The following is a 17574-nucleotide window of genomic DNA, read 5'->3' as shown; positions in this document are numbered from 1 at the left end:
TGTACTTGGATCCTTCAAGAAAGTACCCAGGGCTCTGTTTTGTTTTGTTTTTTAAAAGACTTATTTATTTATTGTTAGGTATACAGTGCTCTGTCTGCACGTACACCTGCATGCCAGAAGAGGGCATCAGGTCACATTGTAGATGGTTGTGAGCCACCATGTGGTTCCTGGAAATTGAACTCCTGACCTTTGGAGGAGCAGTCAGTGCTCTTGACCTCTGAGCCATCTCTCCAGCCCTCAACCCCCCCCCCTCCCCATTTCATGACAGATGGATAATGTGCCCACGTTGTAACAAGGTTCAATGGGCGGCACATATCACACAAAGGCGTGAGTACCCAATCATCACACTTATGAACCAAAATGGATCTACCCAGGGCTCTTAACTCACGAGCCGTCAGCATCACGCCAGCCTTTTTGGCACTAATCTTTAACACATAGGAAGACTGCATCTTACACATCCGGAAGGAAAATTTCAGGACTAAACTGGGTCCAAAGCAAGGTCCAAACTTAAATCAAACAGAAGAAAACAAAAAAAATGTATTTTATTGACTGTAGCCACACAGATGAGTAACAAACTCATCGTAGTAGTGGCTTTCAGAAGGCACTCAGCAAAATACGGAGGGTTCTTTTTTCTCTTTCTGTTTCTTTTATTTTCCCCCAGGAGAGGATCTCATTGTGTAGCTCTGGCTGTCCTGGAACTCACTATATAGACTAGGCTAGCTTTGATGAACAAAGATCTACCCCCTAGTGCTGGGATTAAAGGCAAAGGCATGTGCCACTATGCCTAACTGTTGTGGTTTAAAAAAAAAAAAAAAAAAAAAAAAAGTAGGACATGGTGGCACAAGCCTTTAATGCCAGCATTTGGGACTGGGAGACAGGCAGACCCCTGTGAGGCCAGTCCAGCCTACAAAGAAAGTTCCAAGAAAGCCAGGGCTATCACCCAGAGACCCTGTCTTGAGAAAAAACAAAAACAAACCAACCAAACCAAATCAAAACAAACAAACAAACAAAGGCCAGCACAGAGCCTTTCAGTAGATCAGTAATGGCTACTTGACGATTGATGGATTCAAGATCTGGTGTAGTGGTTCTGTAGGTGCTTGGGAGATGATTGCATCCTTCATCTGGATACTTCAAGACAATTTTGGGGCCGGGCAGTGAGGCAGAGAAGCAGGCAGATCTCTGTGGGTTCGAGGCCAGCCTGGTCTACAAAGCAAGTCCAGGGCAGACAGGGCTACACAGAGAAACTCTGGAAAAAAAATAGTAAATTTAAAACAAAGAGAATTTTGGGTGTCACAGTAGGGGTGTGGTGTGAGTGTGTGTGTTGCTAGTGGCATCTAAGGAGGCCATGCATGGCAATCAACGTCTATAGCGCATAGGGCAGCCCCCATAACAAGGAATTCTGTTTCAAAACGTTAGTAGTATCCAGGTTAAATTTTTTTTTGATGTCAGGGTCTGGGTAGGGGTAGTGAGGAGTAGTGAATGCCTTTGAATCCAGCTGTAAGGAAAAGACAAAAACAGCCGGGTGTGGTGGTACATGCCTTTAATCCCAGCACTTGGAAGGCAGAGGCAGGTGGATCTCTGTTAATTTGAAGCCTGGTCTACATAGGGAGTCCAGGACAGCCAAGGATACACAGAGAAACCCTGTTAAAAAAAAAAAAAAAAAAAACCAAAACCAAAACCAAAAACAAAAAAAGCTGGGTGTGGTGGTGCACACCTTTAATCTCAGCACTTGGGAGGCAGAGACAGGTGGATCTCTGTGAGTTCGAGGCCAGCCTGGGCTACAGAGTGAGTCTAGGACAGCCAAGGATACAGAGAAACCCTGTCTCGAAAAACCAAAAAACCAAACCAAACATACAACAACAACAATAACAACAAAAAGCAAACCAAAAAAAAAAAAAAAAAAAAAAAAAAAAAGAAAGAAAGAAAGAAAAAACAAAAAAAACAAAAACAATAAAACCTAGCACTCAGAAAAAACAAAAACAAAAATCCAGCTCTCAGGAAGTAGAGGCAGCAGCTGTGAGTTGGAGGCCAGGCTGGTGGTCTACAGTGAGTTCCAGGACAGCCTGGGCTATGCAGAGAAACAAACAAAACAACAAACAAACAAAAACCACCCACCCACCCAAACAAACTAACAAACACAAAAACAAAAAAGAAAGAAAAGGACAACGTGCTGTCCTAAGGACAGGATAATCTCCTCCATCTAGGCTCTCCACTTATCCTGGGTGACTGTGTAGGGTGGGGTGAGCTTTGAGTTTAGAAAAATTAAGTTCTGGGAAGGTGAGATGGTTTAGTGCATAAAAGTGTTTGCCACCATTCCTGATGACATGAGTTCAATCCCCTGGTCTTAAATTAGTGAAAGGAGAGAACCAGAGAACCAACTCCTGACTCTTGCAGGATGTGCCCTGATCTCCCTCTCCCCCTCCCTCGCCCCCTGCCCTCCCCACCCCACCCGCCATAGCAAGCGAATACCCCTTCCAATACATTAAATACCAAAACAAATTCTGCTACTTTTGTCACAGTGCTGGGGCATGTAGGGTTATTTGTTTGTTTTTAATATGCATTAATTGGAAATGGAATTTAATGTGTAGCGTTGAGTAACTCACAAAGACTTCAGAAGTTCTTCAGCGTTACCTGTAAAATGGCGGGAGATTTATTTATTTATTTATTTATTTATTTATTTATTTATTTATTTATTTATTTGTAGGCAGTGTTTCTCTATGCAGTGCAGGCTGGCCTCAATTCACAGAGATCTGCCTGACTCTGCCTCCTGAGAGCTGGGATTAAGGACATGGGCAACCACGCCCAAGTAAGATGGAGTTTTAACATTAAGAGTCCATCGGAGCTCCTGAACGGTAGGCCTCTGGATATTTTCTATCTGTTCCTTGTCACTTCTTTCTGTCTCCAGACCAAACCTATTCTTTTAGCTGAGTGACCTTATGCAAGTCTCTTTCCCTGGGAAGCCTCCGCGTATATTCTCCGTAAAATGAGAAAGTTCGCCTCAGACCTCTGCACCACTGTGACCCGTGACCCGGGCTGTGGAGTTTCGGGGCCGCCGTCTCCCTCCCCCGGGACTTGATGGTACGTCCCCCGGACTCCCCCACCCCTCCGCCCCGGACTTTGGTACAGGCCCAGGGGGCCCGCGGCGGCTTCTCTAGGCTGCCCTTGTCCCCCGCCGAGTTCCGGGCCCGGCCCCGCGTAAGCTGATTGGTTAGAGTGCATCCCGGGCTGTGCGGCTATAGGTGAGCCCGTGCGGGGAGGGCGGGGCTACGAGGCTGGCCCCTCCCTCGAGTCGGACGCCTTGAGGAGCCGCGGGCGGGCGGGCGGACAGACTGACGGGAGGGCCGGGCGGCGAGCAAGATGGCGCAGACTCAGGGCACCAAGAGAAAAGTCTGTTACTACTACGACGGTGAGCGGCGGCCTGGCGTCGGTGGCCGGGCGTTGGGGGAAAGGATGCGGGTGGAGGCCGGAAAGAGGTCGAGGCTGAGGGTGGAGCCTGGGAGGAGGTCGAGGCTGAAGGGGGAGGCTGAGGGAAAGTCGAGGCTGAGGGAGGAGGTTGAGGAGAGGAAGTCGAGGCTGAGGACGAGATGGGGGGGGTCTCGGAGGCCGGGGGCGGGTAGCCTGGGGTAATCGCGTTGGTGGAGATTCTCAGGGAATCCGACGTGAAGTTGGACTGAGACTCCTGGTGGGATAGCTAAGCCTTGGTGGTGGTGGGGGGAATAATATGATGGAGGCGGTTTGCCAGGGCATCTTCTTTTCTGCTGAGAATACAAAGATCTTTTCCTATCCAACCCCCCCTTGTCCTGTTTTTGTTTTGTTTTGGTTTTTTGTAAGTTCTGCAGGACTAGCCATGCACGTCCCCTCCCCCACCCCATCCCCCAGGTCTTTGAGTAGGACCCTCAGTTCCTAGTTGGGACATGGGGCTCCCTGGGGACGCAGGGAGAAAGATGCAACTTGTTAAACAGTCTTTTCATTGAACCAGTGTGGGGCAGTTTATCCCGTCCTAGGTAGTGTTTCTGTTGGGGCTAGAGGGCTCATCGGGTCACATTTCCTGCCTTGAGTTCCCGTCTGAAGGGGGAGCCAAAGTCCCGAGTTCCTTTCGGTGGTACTGCTGGATTAAGGGGATGTTCACCTTTGGAGAACACAGAGATGGGCTTTCAGCCCGTTCTGAGAGAGCAGATGTGTGTCAGTGTTTAGGGCCCAAGAACTGGAGTTACTCACCAGGCCCAGAAGAGTTGTGCTATCCTTGCTGTTAGCGCAACTCCTCTGAATAGCGCCTTTAGAGGGTATCACTGTGTAGCTCAGACTGGGCTTGAATTAGGAATCTTCTTCCTCCTCATCTTCCTGTGTGCACCACTTTGTCCAGCATCTGTTTTCTTGCTTTAGGAATAACTGTTGGAGCTGGGCGTAGTGACGCACACCTTTAATCCCGGCGCTTGGGAGGCGGAGGCAGGCGTATCGCTGTGAGTTCGAGGCCAGCCTGGTCTACATAGTGAGTCCAGGACAGCCAAGGCTAACACAGAGAAACCCTGTCTCAAAAAACAAAGACAAAAACAAAACAACAACAAAAAAAGAGTTACTGTTGGATTGTTTAGGGGACATCTAGCTAGCCACCCAGTAGGTGGTGGGTTTCGGTCTGAAATTTAGAAGACAGATATTTTTGGTAATTGTCATCAAAAAATAATTCAGATAACGATTTTAGTTCGCTTAGAAAAGGATGTGATAAGCCGGGAGTGATGGAACATGCCTGCAACCCTAGTACTCAGGGAGGCAGAGGCAGGCAAATCTCTGTGAGTCAAGGCTGGCCTGGTCTACCAAAAACCAGAAAGGAAGAAAGAAAGAAAGAAAGAAAAAGATGTGATAACTCAAGTTGTCGAGGGTGGAGAAGATCTATTTTCAAATTACTATTTTTTTTATTTTTGGAAACAGTCTCTGTGCAACTGTAGCTGTCCTGGAACTCACCTTGTAAAGCAGACTTGCCTCCCACTCAAAGAGATCCCTCCTCTTCTGCCTCCTGAGTGCTGGGATTAGAGGCTTGCACCATCACCCCAGCCTCTTTTAAGTTACTTATTTTTATTTTATGTACATTGATGTTTTGCCTGCATGTGTGAGGGGTCAGATCCTCTGGAACAGGAGTGGTGAGCTGTTATGTGGGTGTTGGGAATTGAACCCAGGTCCTCTGGACTGCTGAGCCACCTCTCCAGCTCCCCCCCCCCATCTTTTTTTTTTTTTTTTTTTTTTTTGGTTTGCTTGTTTTTTCGAGACAGGGTTTCTCTGTGTAGCCTTGGCTGACCTGGACTAGATTGGTAGATTAGGCTGCACTTGAACTCACAGCGATCTGCTTGCCTCTGCCTCCCAAGTGCTGGGGTTAAAGGCGTGTACCATGCCACCAGGCTTGAGTTTATTTGTGTATTTTTTTTGTTTTTCGTGACGGGGTTTCTCTATGTAGCCTTGGGTGTTCTGGACTCACTCTGTAGAGCAGGTTGGCCTTGACACAGAGATCCTCCTGTCTCTGCTTCCCCATTGCCTGGATTAAAGGGGTGTGCTACAACACTTTGGAACCTCATTTTTTTGTTTGTTTGTTTAATTGTTTTTTTTCCTTCTTATAGAGAATAAGTTTCTTGGAGAAAAGCCTCTGTTGTCCTATTTCCTAAAATGTTGGGTAGCTCATAATAGACTTAAATTTTTTTTTTAGATAATAGAACTATATAATTTCCCCTCCTTTTTCTTTCTTTCTTTCTTCTTTTTTCCCCAGATAGGTTTTTGTTTGTTTGTTGGTTTTTTTTTTTTTTTTTTTTGTTATTCAAGACAGGGTTTCTCTGTGTAACAGCTTTGGCTGTCCTGGACTCGTTTTTGTAGACCAGGCTGGCCTCGAAGTCAGAGATCCGCCTGCCTCTACCTCCCTAGTGCCGGGATTAAAGGCGTGTGCCACTATGCCCGGCTCAGCTAGGGTCTCTTTATATCCCTGGTAGTCCTGGAACCAGCTTTGTAGTCCAGGCTGGTGTTGAACTCAATCCTCTTGTCTCTGCCTCCTGAGTGCTGGGATTAAAGGCATGGATCACCTTTCCCTTCCTTTTTTAATTTAATTTAATTTTTAAAAATATTTTCTTTTTAAGATTTATATTATTATGTATACAGTGCTTTGTCTGCATGTTCACCCACAGGCCAGAAGAGGGCACCAGATCTCATAGACCAGACTGGCCTTGAACTCACAGGGATCTACCTGCCTCTGCCTCCCAAATGCTGGGATTAAAGGTGTGTGCTACCACTGCCCAGCTAGATTTCTTCTATCCAAGAACTAACCAGGCCTGCTTAACTTCTGAAAAGTTCAATCACTTGAACCGGGAAGTGTTTGGAGCCTTAGCTGGTCTTTGTAGCATATAGTTCATCAGGAGAAAAGATACCAAGCTGGGTGTGGTAGCCTAAACCCTTTATCAAGTCAGGAAGCTGAGATAGGAGGATGTGCTTTAAACTAGTCTGGATTACAATGTGAGGTCCTGACTCAAAAATCATTTTACGGGCTGGAGAGATGGCTCAGAGGTTAAGAGCGCCACTCGCTCTTCCAAAGGTCCTGAGTTCAATTCCAAGCAACCACAGGGTGGCTCACAACCATCTGTAATGAGATCTAGTGCCCTTCTCTGACCTACAGGCAGAACACTGTATACATAATAAATAAATCTTAAAAAAATATATTAAAAACCAAGTAGAAGTGCTTGCCACAAAAACCTGATGGCCTGAGTTTGATTTCCAGAACCTGTGTGAAAGTGGAAAGAATGGACTCCTAAAAGTTGTCGCCTGACCTCCATGTGTTCTGTGGCACACACACATTTCAGTCACACACATGTACTACTAATAATAGGTTTTTTAAAAATTAAAGAGAAGCTGGGCGTGGTGGTGCATGCCTTTAATCCCTTCACTGGGGAAGCAGGCAGATTTCTGAGAGTTCGAGGCCAGCCTGGTTTACAAAGGGAATCCAGGACAACCAGGGCTGCTACACAGAGAAACCCTGTCTTGGAAACACCCCCTCCCCCCCAAAATAAATAAAATATAAAATAAAAATTAAAGAGAAAACTAACCCAGGTTTAAAAGTATCCTTAGTTTGCCTTATTGTCGTCTTAGAAGTTTATTGTCTGCTAATGTAGCCTGGAAACTTCTAGCATCCGTACAATCTAATCTAGGCCTAGAATGTTTTCAGCCTATGAGACTTACTACTAAATACGTTTATTCTTTCTAGTTCTTTCTGAAGTCTGGCTTGTAAACTGAACTTTTGTACACCTGAAGTAATTGTTGGTCTGGGAGGCTTACTGCCTTTGTCTGCTATTCTAGGTGTAGTCCTGGAAGCTCAGAAAATGGCTGCTCTGGCAAGAGATCACACCCAAAGACTTTGGCCTGAGTGATCTGGCTAGAATACAGACATGCCTTTAAGCCAGGAGAGGGCAACAAGCAGATCTAAGTTCAAGGCCTGCCTGGTATAGGGCAAGTTTTAGGTAAAGAAAAGCGTAGGTCCAGACATGTTGGTACATGTCTTTAATCCCAAACACTGAAACTTAAGTTAGCTTGTAGACGGAAGCACTCATGTTTGAAAGTTATGTCTAGTTGAGTGGCAGAAAAGGTGACAAATCAGGAAGATTTGACATAGTAGGGTACTCCCAACTTTCCTGAGAACAGAGAGGAAAGGGAAGCTACTTAAGGGAGCAACACACTGGGGAGGGGTCCCGGGAGGCAGAGGGGCAGGGGGCAGTTTTTCCAGGATAGTAATAGACAGGTTGCAGAGAGAGAGAGCAGGCTAGACTCAGGTGAAGACCAAATGAGCCAGTGAATAAGAAGGATCCAGAACATTAGAGCCGATTACTGGAGTTTGTTTGAGGTCAAACAGAGCAATTCAGGGGCAGAGAGAGAAGACAGAATAAGTCAGCCGGGAGAGGCGTTTGGGCCAGAACAGCTGAGTTGAACTAGCCAGCCCAGAGCTCAATAAGAACAAGTAAGGGTGAGCTACTAAGCAGTAAGTCTCAGAGGCTGAGAACGTTCTATACCTAGGTTAGATTGCTTTTTTCTTGTTTGTTTGTTTTGGTTTTTCGAGACAGGGTTTCTCTGTGTAGCCTTGGCTGTCCTGGACTCTCATTGTAGACCAGGCTGGCCTCGAACTCACAGCGATCCATCTGCCTCTGCCTCCTGAGAGCTGGGATTAAAGGCGTGTGTACCACTACTGACCAGCTCCTAGGTTAGATTGTACGGAGGCTAGAAGCTTCCAGGACTAGGATAGATTAGCAGAAGGAGGCAGTTAGCCTCCCAGACAACAACTGAAGCAGATGAATAGAAGTTCTCTTTACCCTGGCTGGTTTGTTCAACTCAGTTGTTCTGGCTCAAACTCCTCTCCAAGCGGACTGATTCAGTCTGGCTTCTCTGTTTCTCACTGAGTTGCTCTGCTGGCCTCATACTAACTTAGGCAATATGTTCTAATCTTCTGGCTCCTTCTTATTCTCTGGTTTTGTCTTTATCTGTGTCTGACTTGTTTTTATCTTTAACCGGTCTCTGTAAAATCTGGTAAAACTGCCTCTGGCCAGGCGTGGTGGTGCATTCCTTTAATCCTAACACTTGGGAGGCAGAGGCAGACGGATCTCTGTGAGTTCGAGGCCAGCCTGGTCTACAGAGAGAGTCCAGGACAGCCAGGGCTGCACAGAGAAACCGTCTTGCGGGGTGGTGGGTGGGGAAGAAAAACAGAACTGCCTCTGAATTTCCACACAAACTGAGCTGCCTCAGCAGCACTGACTAGCACTCAGATCCGCCTGCCTCCGTCTCCTGAGTGCTGGGATTAAAGGCATGGACCACCACACCTGGACATAAGCTTTTCCTTACCTGAAACTTGCTCTATACCAGGCTGGCCTTGAACTCAGACATCTGCTTGCTTCTGTCTCCTAGGATTAAAGGCTTATCAGTATTCCAGCCAGAGTAGCCTTGTTGCTGGTTTAAAATTCCACTACACGCAGGCCTGAAGAGCAGTTCCAACCGAGGATTTGTTGTATCCTGGCAAATACCATGTGTGATGCTGATAATCTGTGTGTTTATAGTGCACTTTCTGTGAAGGGCCAGGTAGTAAGTATTTTGGTTTAGGGTTTGGTTTTTGTTTTTGATATAGGGTATAGCCCTGCCTTGCCTGAAACTTTCTATGTAGATCATGTTGGCCTTAAATTCAGAGATTTGTCTGCTGTGCCTCCTGAGTGCTGCTGCTGTTTTTGAGACAGTATCTCACAATGTATCCCAGGCTAGCTCTCTTAGCTTCCTACCTCAGCCTCCTGGGTGCAAGGATTACAGCTGTAGATTACCATACCTGGTTTAATTTGGGCATTATCTTGCTATATAATAAACGGGTCTCTAGCGGTTCCTTAGCTACTCAGCTCTGTGGTTATATGAAAACAGTCACAGGTGCTGTGTGAACTAATGGTCAAGGCTGTTTCCGAAAGAAAATAGATAGCCAGGGTGATGGTTGGTGGGCAGCCACAGATGAAGCGGGAGGGGCAGTCCCTTATTTATGGTTTCTGTTGCTGTGACTAAACACCATGACCAAAAACCAAGTTGGAGAGAAAGGGGTGTGTTGAGGCTTACACTTTCACACGTATTCCATCACTGAAGGAAGTCAGGACAGGAACTCAAATGGCATGAACCCAGAGGCAGGAGCTGATGCAGAGGCAATGCAGTGGTGCTGCTTACTGGCTTGTTCCCCACAGCCTGCCTTTTTTTTTTTTTTTTTTTTTTTTTTTTTTTTTTTTTGAGATGGTTCAGCCTGCTTTTTTATAGAACCCAAGGTAGCCAGCCTGGGGGTAACCCCAACTACTATGGGCTGGGCCCTCCTCCATCAACCACTAATTAAGAAGATGCTGTTGAGGCTGGCCCACATCCCAGCCTTGTTATGGAGGCATTTTCTGAGTTGAGATTTCCTCCACTCACACTATAGTTTATGTCAAATTGACATAAATCTAGGCAGCACAAGCCAGGTTGAGCAAGTCTTGACTTTCCACCTGTACGCAGGAGTAGCCATTCAAAAATTTTTTAGCACATGGGGGATGTCATGAGCTGTGCATTAGGAAAAACACTTGGTGATAACATGGCAGTCTGTATGAAAGGCCAACAGCCAGTTAGAAGCAATTTCTATACATGAACCAAGCAACGACATTTGGTTTATCTATAGGCTTTGGTTGTTATTCCAACTGTAGAGAGTGAGCTTTGTTGTGGGAGGGAATTCCTTAGAGGTACAGTGAGATGAGTCACCTCACTGCTCTTTCCCAGTAGATTTTACCCAGTGTTTTAGGGTGAAAGTGGCTTAGATTCACTTTTAAGTGCTAAGTTATGTCGGGTCTCCAGGAATCACTCTTATTCAAGGTGGAAAAGAATCATGGAAACTAGAAATGAACATTAGTATTCTGGGAGTTTGCTGGGTTCTCCTGGGAGAGTGTTTACCTGTGTCGCTCTTCTCTAAGGGCTGGAGAGGTTGCTTAGCAGTTAGGAGCACTGGCTGCTTTTCCAGAGGACTGGGGTTCAGTTATCAGCACCCAGATCAGGCCGTTCATAGGAGATTGACTGTTTTCAAAGACACCTACATTGGCATGTCTGTGTAACTGAAAATAAAATCTTAGGCAGGAAACCAGGTGTGGTAGCCCACGCCTGTAATCCCAGCATTCAGGAGGCAGACGTAGGCAGATTGCTGTGAGTTTGGGGCTAGCCTGGTCTACAAAGCGAGTCCAGTATAGCCAAGGCTACACAGAGAAACCCTGTCTCGAACAAAAACCAAACAACAACAAAATGTAGGTTGGGCATGTGTGGTGGCACATGCCTTTAATCCCAGTACACGGCAGACAGGGTCAAGTGTATCTCTGTGAGTTCAAGGTCAGCCTTGTCTATAAAGTGAGTCTAGGGCTCTGTTACACAGAGAAAAACCCAGAAAAGGAAAAGAAAAATCTTAAATAAAGTGGAGAGGTAGTCTCCAGTGCCTTTAATCCCAGCACTTTGGGAGGCAGAGTCAGGCGGATCTCTGATTGAAGCCAGTTTGGTTTGCAGGACAGCCAGGGGTACACAGAGAAACTCTTTCTCAGAAAACCGAAATAATAAATAAAATAAAACATCTTCTCTTCTTCAGGGGATGTTGGAAACTACTATTATGGACAAGGCCACCCAATGAAGCCTCACCGAATCCGCATGACTCACAATTTGCTGCTCAACTATGGTCTCTACCGAAAAATGGAAATCTATGTGAGTCCCTGGAGTGCTGCCCTGACTAATCTCGGCAGTGCTTGTTCCCTGTGTGCATTCTTTGTTTTCCTTTCTTGCCTGTTCATTGATTCAGTGGCTATTATTTGGCAGGTAGATGAAGTTGGTTGTGTTTGTTTTGTTTTTTGAGACAGGATTTCTATGTGCAGCCTTGGCTGTCTGTAGACCAGGCTGGCCTCGAACTCAACAGTGATCCACTTGCTTCTGCTTCCCAAGGGCTGGGATTAAAGGCGTGCACCACTACCGTCTGGCTAAAGATTCTATTTTTAAGGACTTTAGTGTCAATACACACTTGTAAACAAGCAAGGCTTACTATGGGGTCTGTGTGTGTGTGGTAATTATTATTTATTTATACAATATTCTTCCTGCGTGTACACCTGCAGGCCAGAAGAGGGCACCAGATTTCATTATAGATGGTTATGAGCTGCCATGTGGTTGCTGGGAATTGAACTCAGGACCTTTGGAAGAGCAGCCAGTGTTTTTAACCTGAGCCATCTCTCCAGCCCTTTGTGTGTAGTAATTAATGAATGTTAATGGTAGACAGGTGAGGAATGAAGGAAGAAGGAGCCATGGAATGTTTCTCAGGAGCCTTAAGGCTCAGAAGGCTGAATAGAAGCTGGGTGCGGTGGCATCCAGCTTTAATGTTAATCCCAGCTCTTGGGAGGCAGAGGCAGGCGGAGCTCTGTGAGTTGGAGCCAGCCTGGCCTACAAAGTGAGTCCAGGATAGACAAGGCTGCACAGAGAAACCCTGTCGCAAAAAAAAAAAAAAAAAGAAAGAAAGAAAGAAAGAAAAACATGGTGATTTGAAAGTCTGTAATTCTAGAGCTTTGGGGGTGGAGGCAGGATTGTGATTTCAAGACGAGCCTCAGCAGTAGAGTCAACTCAAAGCCAGCCCAGGTACATGAGAGCTTGCCTCCACAAAAAGAATGAAAATGACTGAAAGTTAGCCCAGCATTCACAAAGAGACTGGTGTCCCAGGTCAAGGGTTGAACCTAAGCAGAAGTGAGGATGACATGGTGTTGGGAGATGATAAAAGTCTTCAGTGAGTGCACAGCTAAGCATGGAAGCATTGACTTGTAGCCCTGTACCTTGGGGTGTTGAGGCAGATGATTGCTGAGAAGTCAAGGCTGGCCCGGCCTACAGTCTTGAATGAGTTCCAGGCAGAGTTGGGCTAGAATAAAATCCTGTCTCATTAAAAACAACAACAACAACAAAAAGCAAACAAAAGAATGTACTAGGCAGAGGTGAAGCATGCTTTTAGTCCCAGCTCTTGGGAGGCAGAGGCAGTCAGATTTCTGAGTTGAGGCCAGCCTGGTCTACACATTGAGTTCCTGGATAACCAAGGCTACACAGAGAAACTCAAAAAACAAAAAACAAAAAATTAAACAACAACAACAAAAAAAAAGCAAAGAGGGCTGGAGAGATGGCTCAGAGGTTAAGAGCACTGCCTACTCTTCCAAAGGTCCTGAGTTCAATTCCCAGCAACCACAACCATCTATAATGAGATCGGGTGCCCTCTTCTGGAGTACAGATGTACACGCAGGGAAAGCGTTGTATAATAAATAAATAAATTATTGTATACTAAATAAATGAATAAATAAAAAATTTTTAAAAAGGAAAGAGTAGCGAGGGTCTCATGTATCTCAGGCCTGCCTCCATCTAGCTTCATAGCTGAAGATGACCTTTGAACTTTTGATCCTCTGGCCTCCCTTTCCCATGTGCTAGAATTACAAGTTTACAGGCTTGTGCACTGTGCCTATTTTTGCGCAGCTGAGGGGCCTGAACACAGGTCTTTGTCTTCACATGCTAAACTTGCAGCTAAGCTGCATCTCCAGCCTCTGTAAATTGGTGCCTCGTTTCCAGATACAGCTCTAACTAATTTCGTCTGAACTTCCAATTTTAAAAGAAAAACTGGATTATATAATACCTTCTAAGTTTAAAATGTTGGCTCGAGGATTTTGTCTTTGTTTTTATTCTTGTTAGTGAAACCTAAGAGCCTTACACATAGGCTGTGATCCCTAGAACTGTCTTTATTTTTTAGCATGTATGGAATGTAATCAAAACACCAGTGTATCTGTAGGCTGAATCTGCCCCGATTCTTAGTTTACTCTGTTCCAGAGACAGTGAGAAACAAATGCAATGCAGAGGATTTTCTTTTTTCTTTTGGTTTTGTTGTGTATGTAACCCCAACTGGCCCCACACTTAGGCAGTCTTTTTTTTTTTTTTTTTTTTTTTTAAGATTTATTATTTATTATTATGTATACAGTGCTCTGCCTGCATGTACATCTGCAGGCAAGGAGGGTATCAGATCACATTATAGATGGCTGTGAGCCACCATGTGGTTGCTGGGAATTGAACTCATGATCTCTGGAAGAACAGTCAGTGCTCTTAACCTTTGAGCCATCTCTCCAGCCCCCACTTAGGCAGTCTTATTGTCTCCCTTCTGACCTGCCTCTACCTCCCAAGGCTAGAGTTACAGGTGTGTACTAGTGTGTCCAGGTCATTCAGTGCTGGAGCCAGAGCCCAGGATGTCACGCACACTGAGTACTCTGCTTTTAATCCCAGCACTTGGGCGGTAGAGACAGCCAGATCTCTGACTTTTGGTCATTTTATTATCTTCCAGCCATCCCCTGGCCTTAATGGATTTTGTGATTTGATCCCTTGAGCTGTATATAGCAACACCCAAACAAATTGGTAGTTTCCAAAGCAAGTGTCACTATCTCTGGTTCTGTATATCATGTTTAGTTGTTGGATGTTTTTTGTTTTGCCTGTATGTATGTCTGTGCACCATGTACATGCAGTGCCCATTTTGGTTAGAAGGGGCCATCAGACCTTTTAGAACTGGAGTTACAGACATTTGTGAGCGCTTTGTAGGTGCAGCAGTCTCTCCATTGGGCCCCTTCCCCGTTTTTCTTGAAAGAAGGTCTTGCTAATTAGCTCAGGTTACCCTGAATTCACTATGTAACATAGACTGCCCTTCAACATGATCCTCCAGCCTTCGCCTTTGAAGTGCTGGAATTGTGTATACCCCCACTCCAGATGGGGCATGTGGGTGCATGTGTGCATCCAGAGTTTAAATGGTACAGACATTCACTGAGTGCATATGGCTTTATTAGCAGACATGGTAGAAAAGAAATTCTGCAGCACTCAGGGAGTCAGGGACAGGCAGATCTCTGAGTTTAAGGCCAGCCTGATCTACAGAAGTATAGTACAGCCAAGGCTACAAAAAGAAATCTTGTCTCAAGGAACCAAAAAGAAAAAAAAGAGAAAAATTCTGAAAGCAAAGTTGAATTTGAGTGCTGTTGGACACACAACAAACTGTTTAGTTTGATTTAAAGTGCTTCTAACCAGGCATGGTGGTGCATGCTTTTAATCCCAACACTTGAGAGGCAGAGGCAGAGGCAGGCAAATGGATCACTGTGAGTTCGAGGCCACCTTGGTCTACAAGGTGAGTCCAGGACAGCTACACAGAGAAATCCTATCTTGAAAAACAAACAAGTGGTTTATGGACCTCTGATGAGATGGGGTCTTTGGGTAAGAGCACTTGTTCCTGAGCCTAGGATGTCAGTTCAACACCCAGAACCCACATAGCGGAAGGAGACAACCAAATCCAGCAAGTTGTTCTCTGAGCTCCACTTACATACTGTGGCATTCACACGCCTGTACACACATGCAAAAACCCAGATATATAAAACAAAACAAAACCCTTAGTAGTTTTTGGTTTTGAGACACAGTTTCTCTGTGTAACCTTGTTGTCCTGGTATTCACTCTGTAGACCATGTTAGCCTTGAACTCACAGAGATCTGTCTGCCTCTGCCTCCCAAATGCTGGGATTAAAGGCCTAGCTATCTTTGCTTTTGAGAAATGATATTACTCTGCAACTTCCATTGACCTGGAACTAGCTCTGTGACCCTGACTAGCCTTGAGCTCCCTCTACTGCCCCAGCCTCCTGAGCCCTGTGATTCCAGATATGAGTTACTCTAGCTGGACTCTGGGTGGTTTTGGTGAAACCTAATATCAGTTTACTTTTCCTTACATTAAGGGTTAACTGAGGTCCAAGGTAGTGCTTAGAGTTGGATACATTGGTTTCCAGGCAAGATTCTGCAAATGAAAGCAACAGTACTATGCACTTTAACTGCTGTGCACATGAATGACAAGAATAAAGACTCAGTAGATGAAAGTTGTATGAACTATAGAGAAGAGGGCGTCTTTCAAGGTGATCCATCTCTAAGGGGTAGGGAGAAGGGAGTCTGCTCCCTCCTCCTAGGCAGGCTGGAGCCCCAGCTGGCCGGCAACTCCTCCATAGACCTCAACTCTGATCTGCCTGTCTCTGTTTCCTGAGGGCTTTTGTTTGTTTTTGAGGCAATCTTATACCCTAGGCTGGGCTTGAACTCCGTGTGGTCCTGATTTCTAGTCTTCCTCTGCCTCCTGAGTGCTGTAGCAGAGGTTTACGTCACTGCTCAGTTAAGAAATTTTGGAAGAAGGAAGGAGATTTGTTGGTGATGGAGCACTCAGACTTAGGCATGGGGATTTGGGGTCAACTTGGATGGCCCGGTGGGGTTGGGTGTAGAGAGACGGACGACCCAGCAGTTAAGATCCCTGGCTGTTCTTCCAAGGACCTAGGTTTGATTCCTAGCACCCACATGGTAGCTCACAATCGTCTAATTCCAGTTCTAATCTAATGCCCTTTCTGGCTTCCATGGGCATTGTTATACCTGGTACATGTACGTGTAAGCAAAACACGAATACACATGCAATAAAATAGATAATATTGTGAAGAGATATGTTGGGATCATCAGGAAAGGTCTAACATGTCAAGAAAATTTTAGTGGAAAGGACTTGACCAGAATTCTTGGTACAGTGACTTATAAAAGAGTTCTCAGCCAGGCCTGGTACAATCAGGGTGTGGTGGTGCATGCCTTTAATCCTAGCAGAGGCAGAGGCAGGCAGATCGGTGTGAGTCCCAGTTGGGCATGGTAGTACACACCCTAAATCCCATCACTCAGGGAGACCAAGGCAGAGACAGGCAGATCTCAGAATTCAAAGCCAGCCTGGTCTACAGAGCCAGTTCCTGGATAGACAAGGCTACACAAAGAAACTATCTCCAACCACTGCCACCGCCTCCCCCACCCCACCCCTACCCACCCCCCTAATTATCCCAGCATGGTGTTTTGGCTTTTATTTTGTTTGTTTGTTTTCAAGACAGAGTTTCTCTGTGTAGCCTTGGCTGTCCTAGACTTGCTTTGTAGACCAGGCTGGCCTCAAACTCACAGTGATGTCCCTGCCTTTGCCCGAGTGTTGGGATTAAAGGTGTACGCTGCCATGTCTGGCTTTGGCTTATTTTTTTCCTAAAAGATTTGTTTGTTTGTTATATGCACAGTGCTCTGCCTGCATGTACACCTGCAGGCCAGAAGAGGGCATCAGATCACATTACAGATGGTTGTGAGCCACCATGTGGTTGTTGGGAATTGAACTCAGGACCTCTGGAAGAGCAACCAGTGCTCTTAGCCTCTGAGCCAGCTTTCCAGCATGGCTTACATCTTTTATCTTTTATCTTAGCATCCAGGAGGTAGAAGTGGATAGATCTCAAGGCCTACCTGGTCTACATTGTGAATGCCAGGGCACCCAGGGTTTATGAGACCCTGCCTCAAAAGAATAAAAATAACAAAATTCCCATCCGTTTTCTTTTCTCTTTTTTAGTTAAATATTTTAAATTTTTACACACACATTTATATTATTACACATATACAATAAGCTACCTATGGCAAGAAAAACCATGTCACAATCAGAAATTATATAAATGTCACATTCTTAGTGTTTTGGCTATTTGTATTTGGCAGCCTTGAAGAAAACATCTTGGTGCATCTAAAATTCTGAACATAAGTCAGTATCTATCATATCTTGTCATTATCAGCTTAAAACACCTATCTGTACCTAAAAACATCTTTACCCCTAAACAACTAAGCTTAATTGTAAAACTAAAGTATCTAATCATCAGAGACTTGAGAAGGAATAAAATTAATTACCTGAGTATACTGAAGTGCAGGTTAGCAGCTTCCTAAATGAGAAGGTGACAGAGACAGTTTGCTACCTGAGCAGTCACCCAAAACTCCCTTTAATGTTGGAGCATCATCTTCAGCCTTCTGACCCAATATATCGGACAGACATATTTGTGAGGCAGGAACTATTGAGGACTGTGTTGGCAGAGTTTGGCTATTGACTCTGCCTGCATCCAAGCTTGCCCTTTTTAAGGCAGAATTCTGTCTGTGGTAGGAATGAGGACATTTTGCCCAGTGGCTTGTTTGCCACATTTGA

At 45.4% G+C, this 17574-nt stretch overlaps 1 protein-coding gene and 1 non-coding gene across 2 annotated transcripts in view; one reads left to right on the top strand and one right to left on the bottom strand.

Annotated features, from left to right (window-relative positions):
• Positions 1-262: 262 nt before the first annotated feature.
• LOC127212110 (small nucleolar RNA U13) lies at positions 263-366 on the bottom strand. Its single transcript, XR_007833493.1, has one exon. It is a non-coding gene; the product is annotated as a small nucleolar RNA U13 (small nucleolar RNA).
• Positions 367-3252: 2886 nt separating this feature from the next.
• Hdac1 (histone deacetylase 1) overlaps positions 3253-17574 on the top strand; it is a 28329-nt gene continuing 14007 nt past the window's right edge. Inside the window, exons 1-2 of the mRNA XM_051171032.1 lie at positions 3253-3406; positions 11129-11241. Coding sequence (XP_051026989.1) covers positions 3358-3406; positions 11129-11241 — 162 coding nt within the window. The 5' untranslated portion in view covers positions 3253-3357. The remainder of the gene's footprint in view (positions 3407-11128; positions 11242-17574) is intronic.

Source organism: Acomys russatus, chromosome 29 (assembly GCF_903995435.1).
Source record: "Acomys russatus chromosome 29, mAcoRus1.1, whole genome shotgun sequence".
Taxonomy (NCBI): Eukaryota; Metazoa; Chordata; class Mammalia; order Rodentia; family Muridae; genus Acomys; species Acomys russatus.
This window is presented reverse-complemented; position numbering and strand designations above follow the sequence as displayed.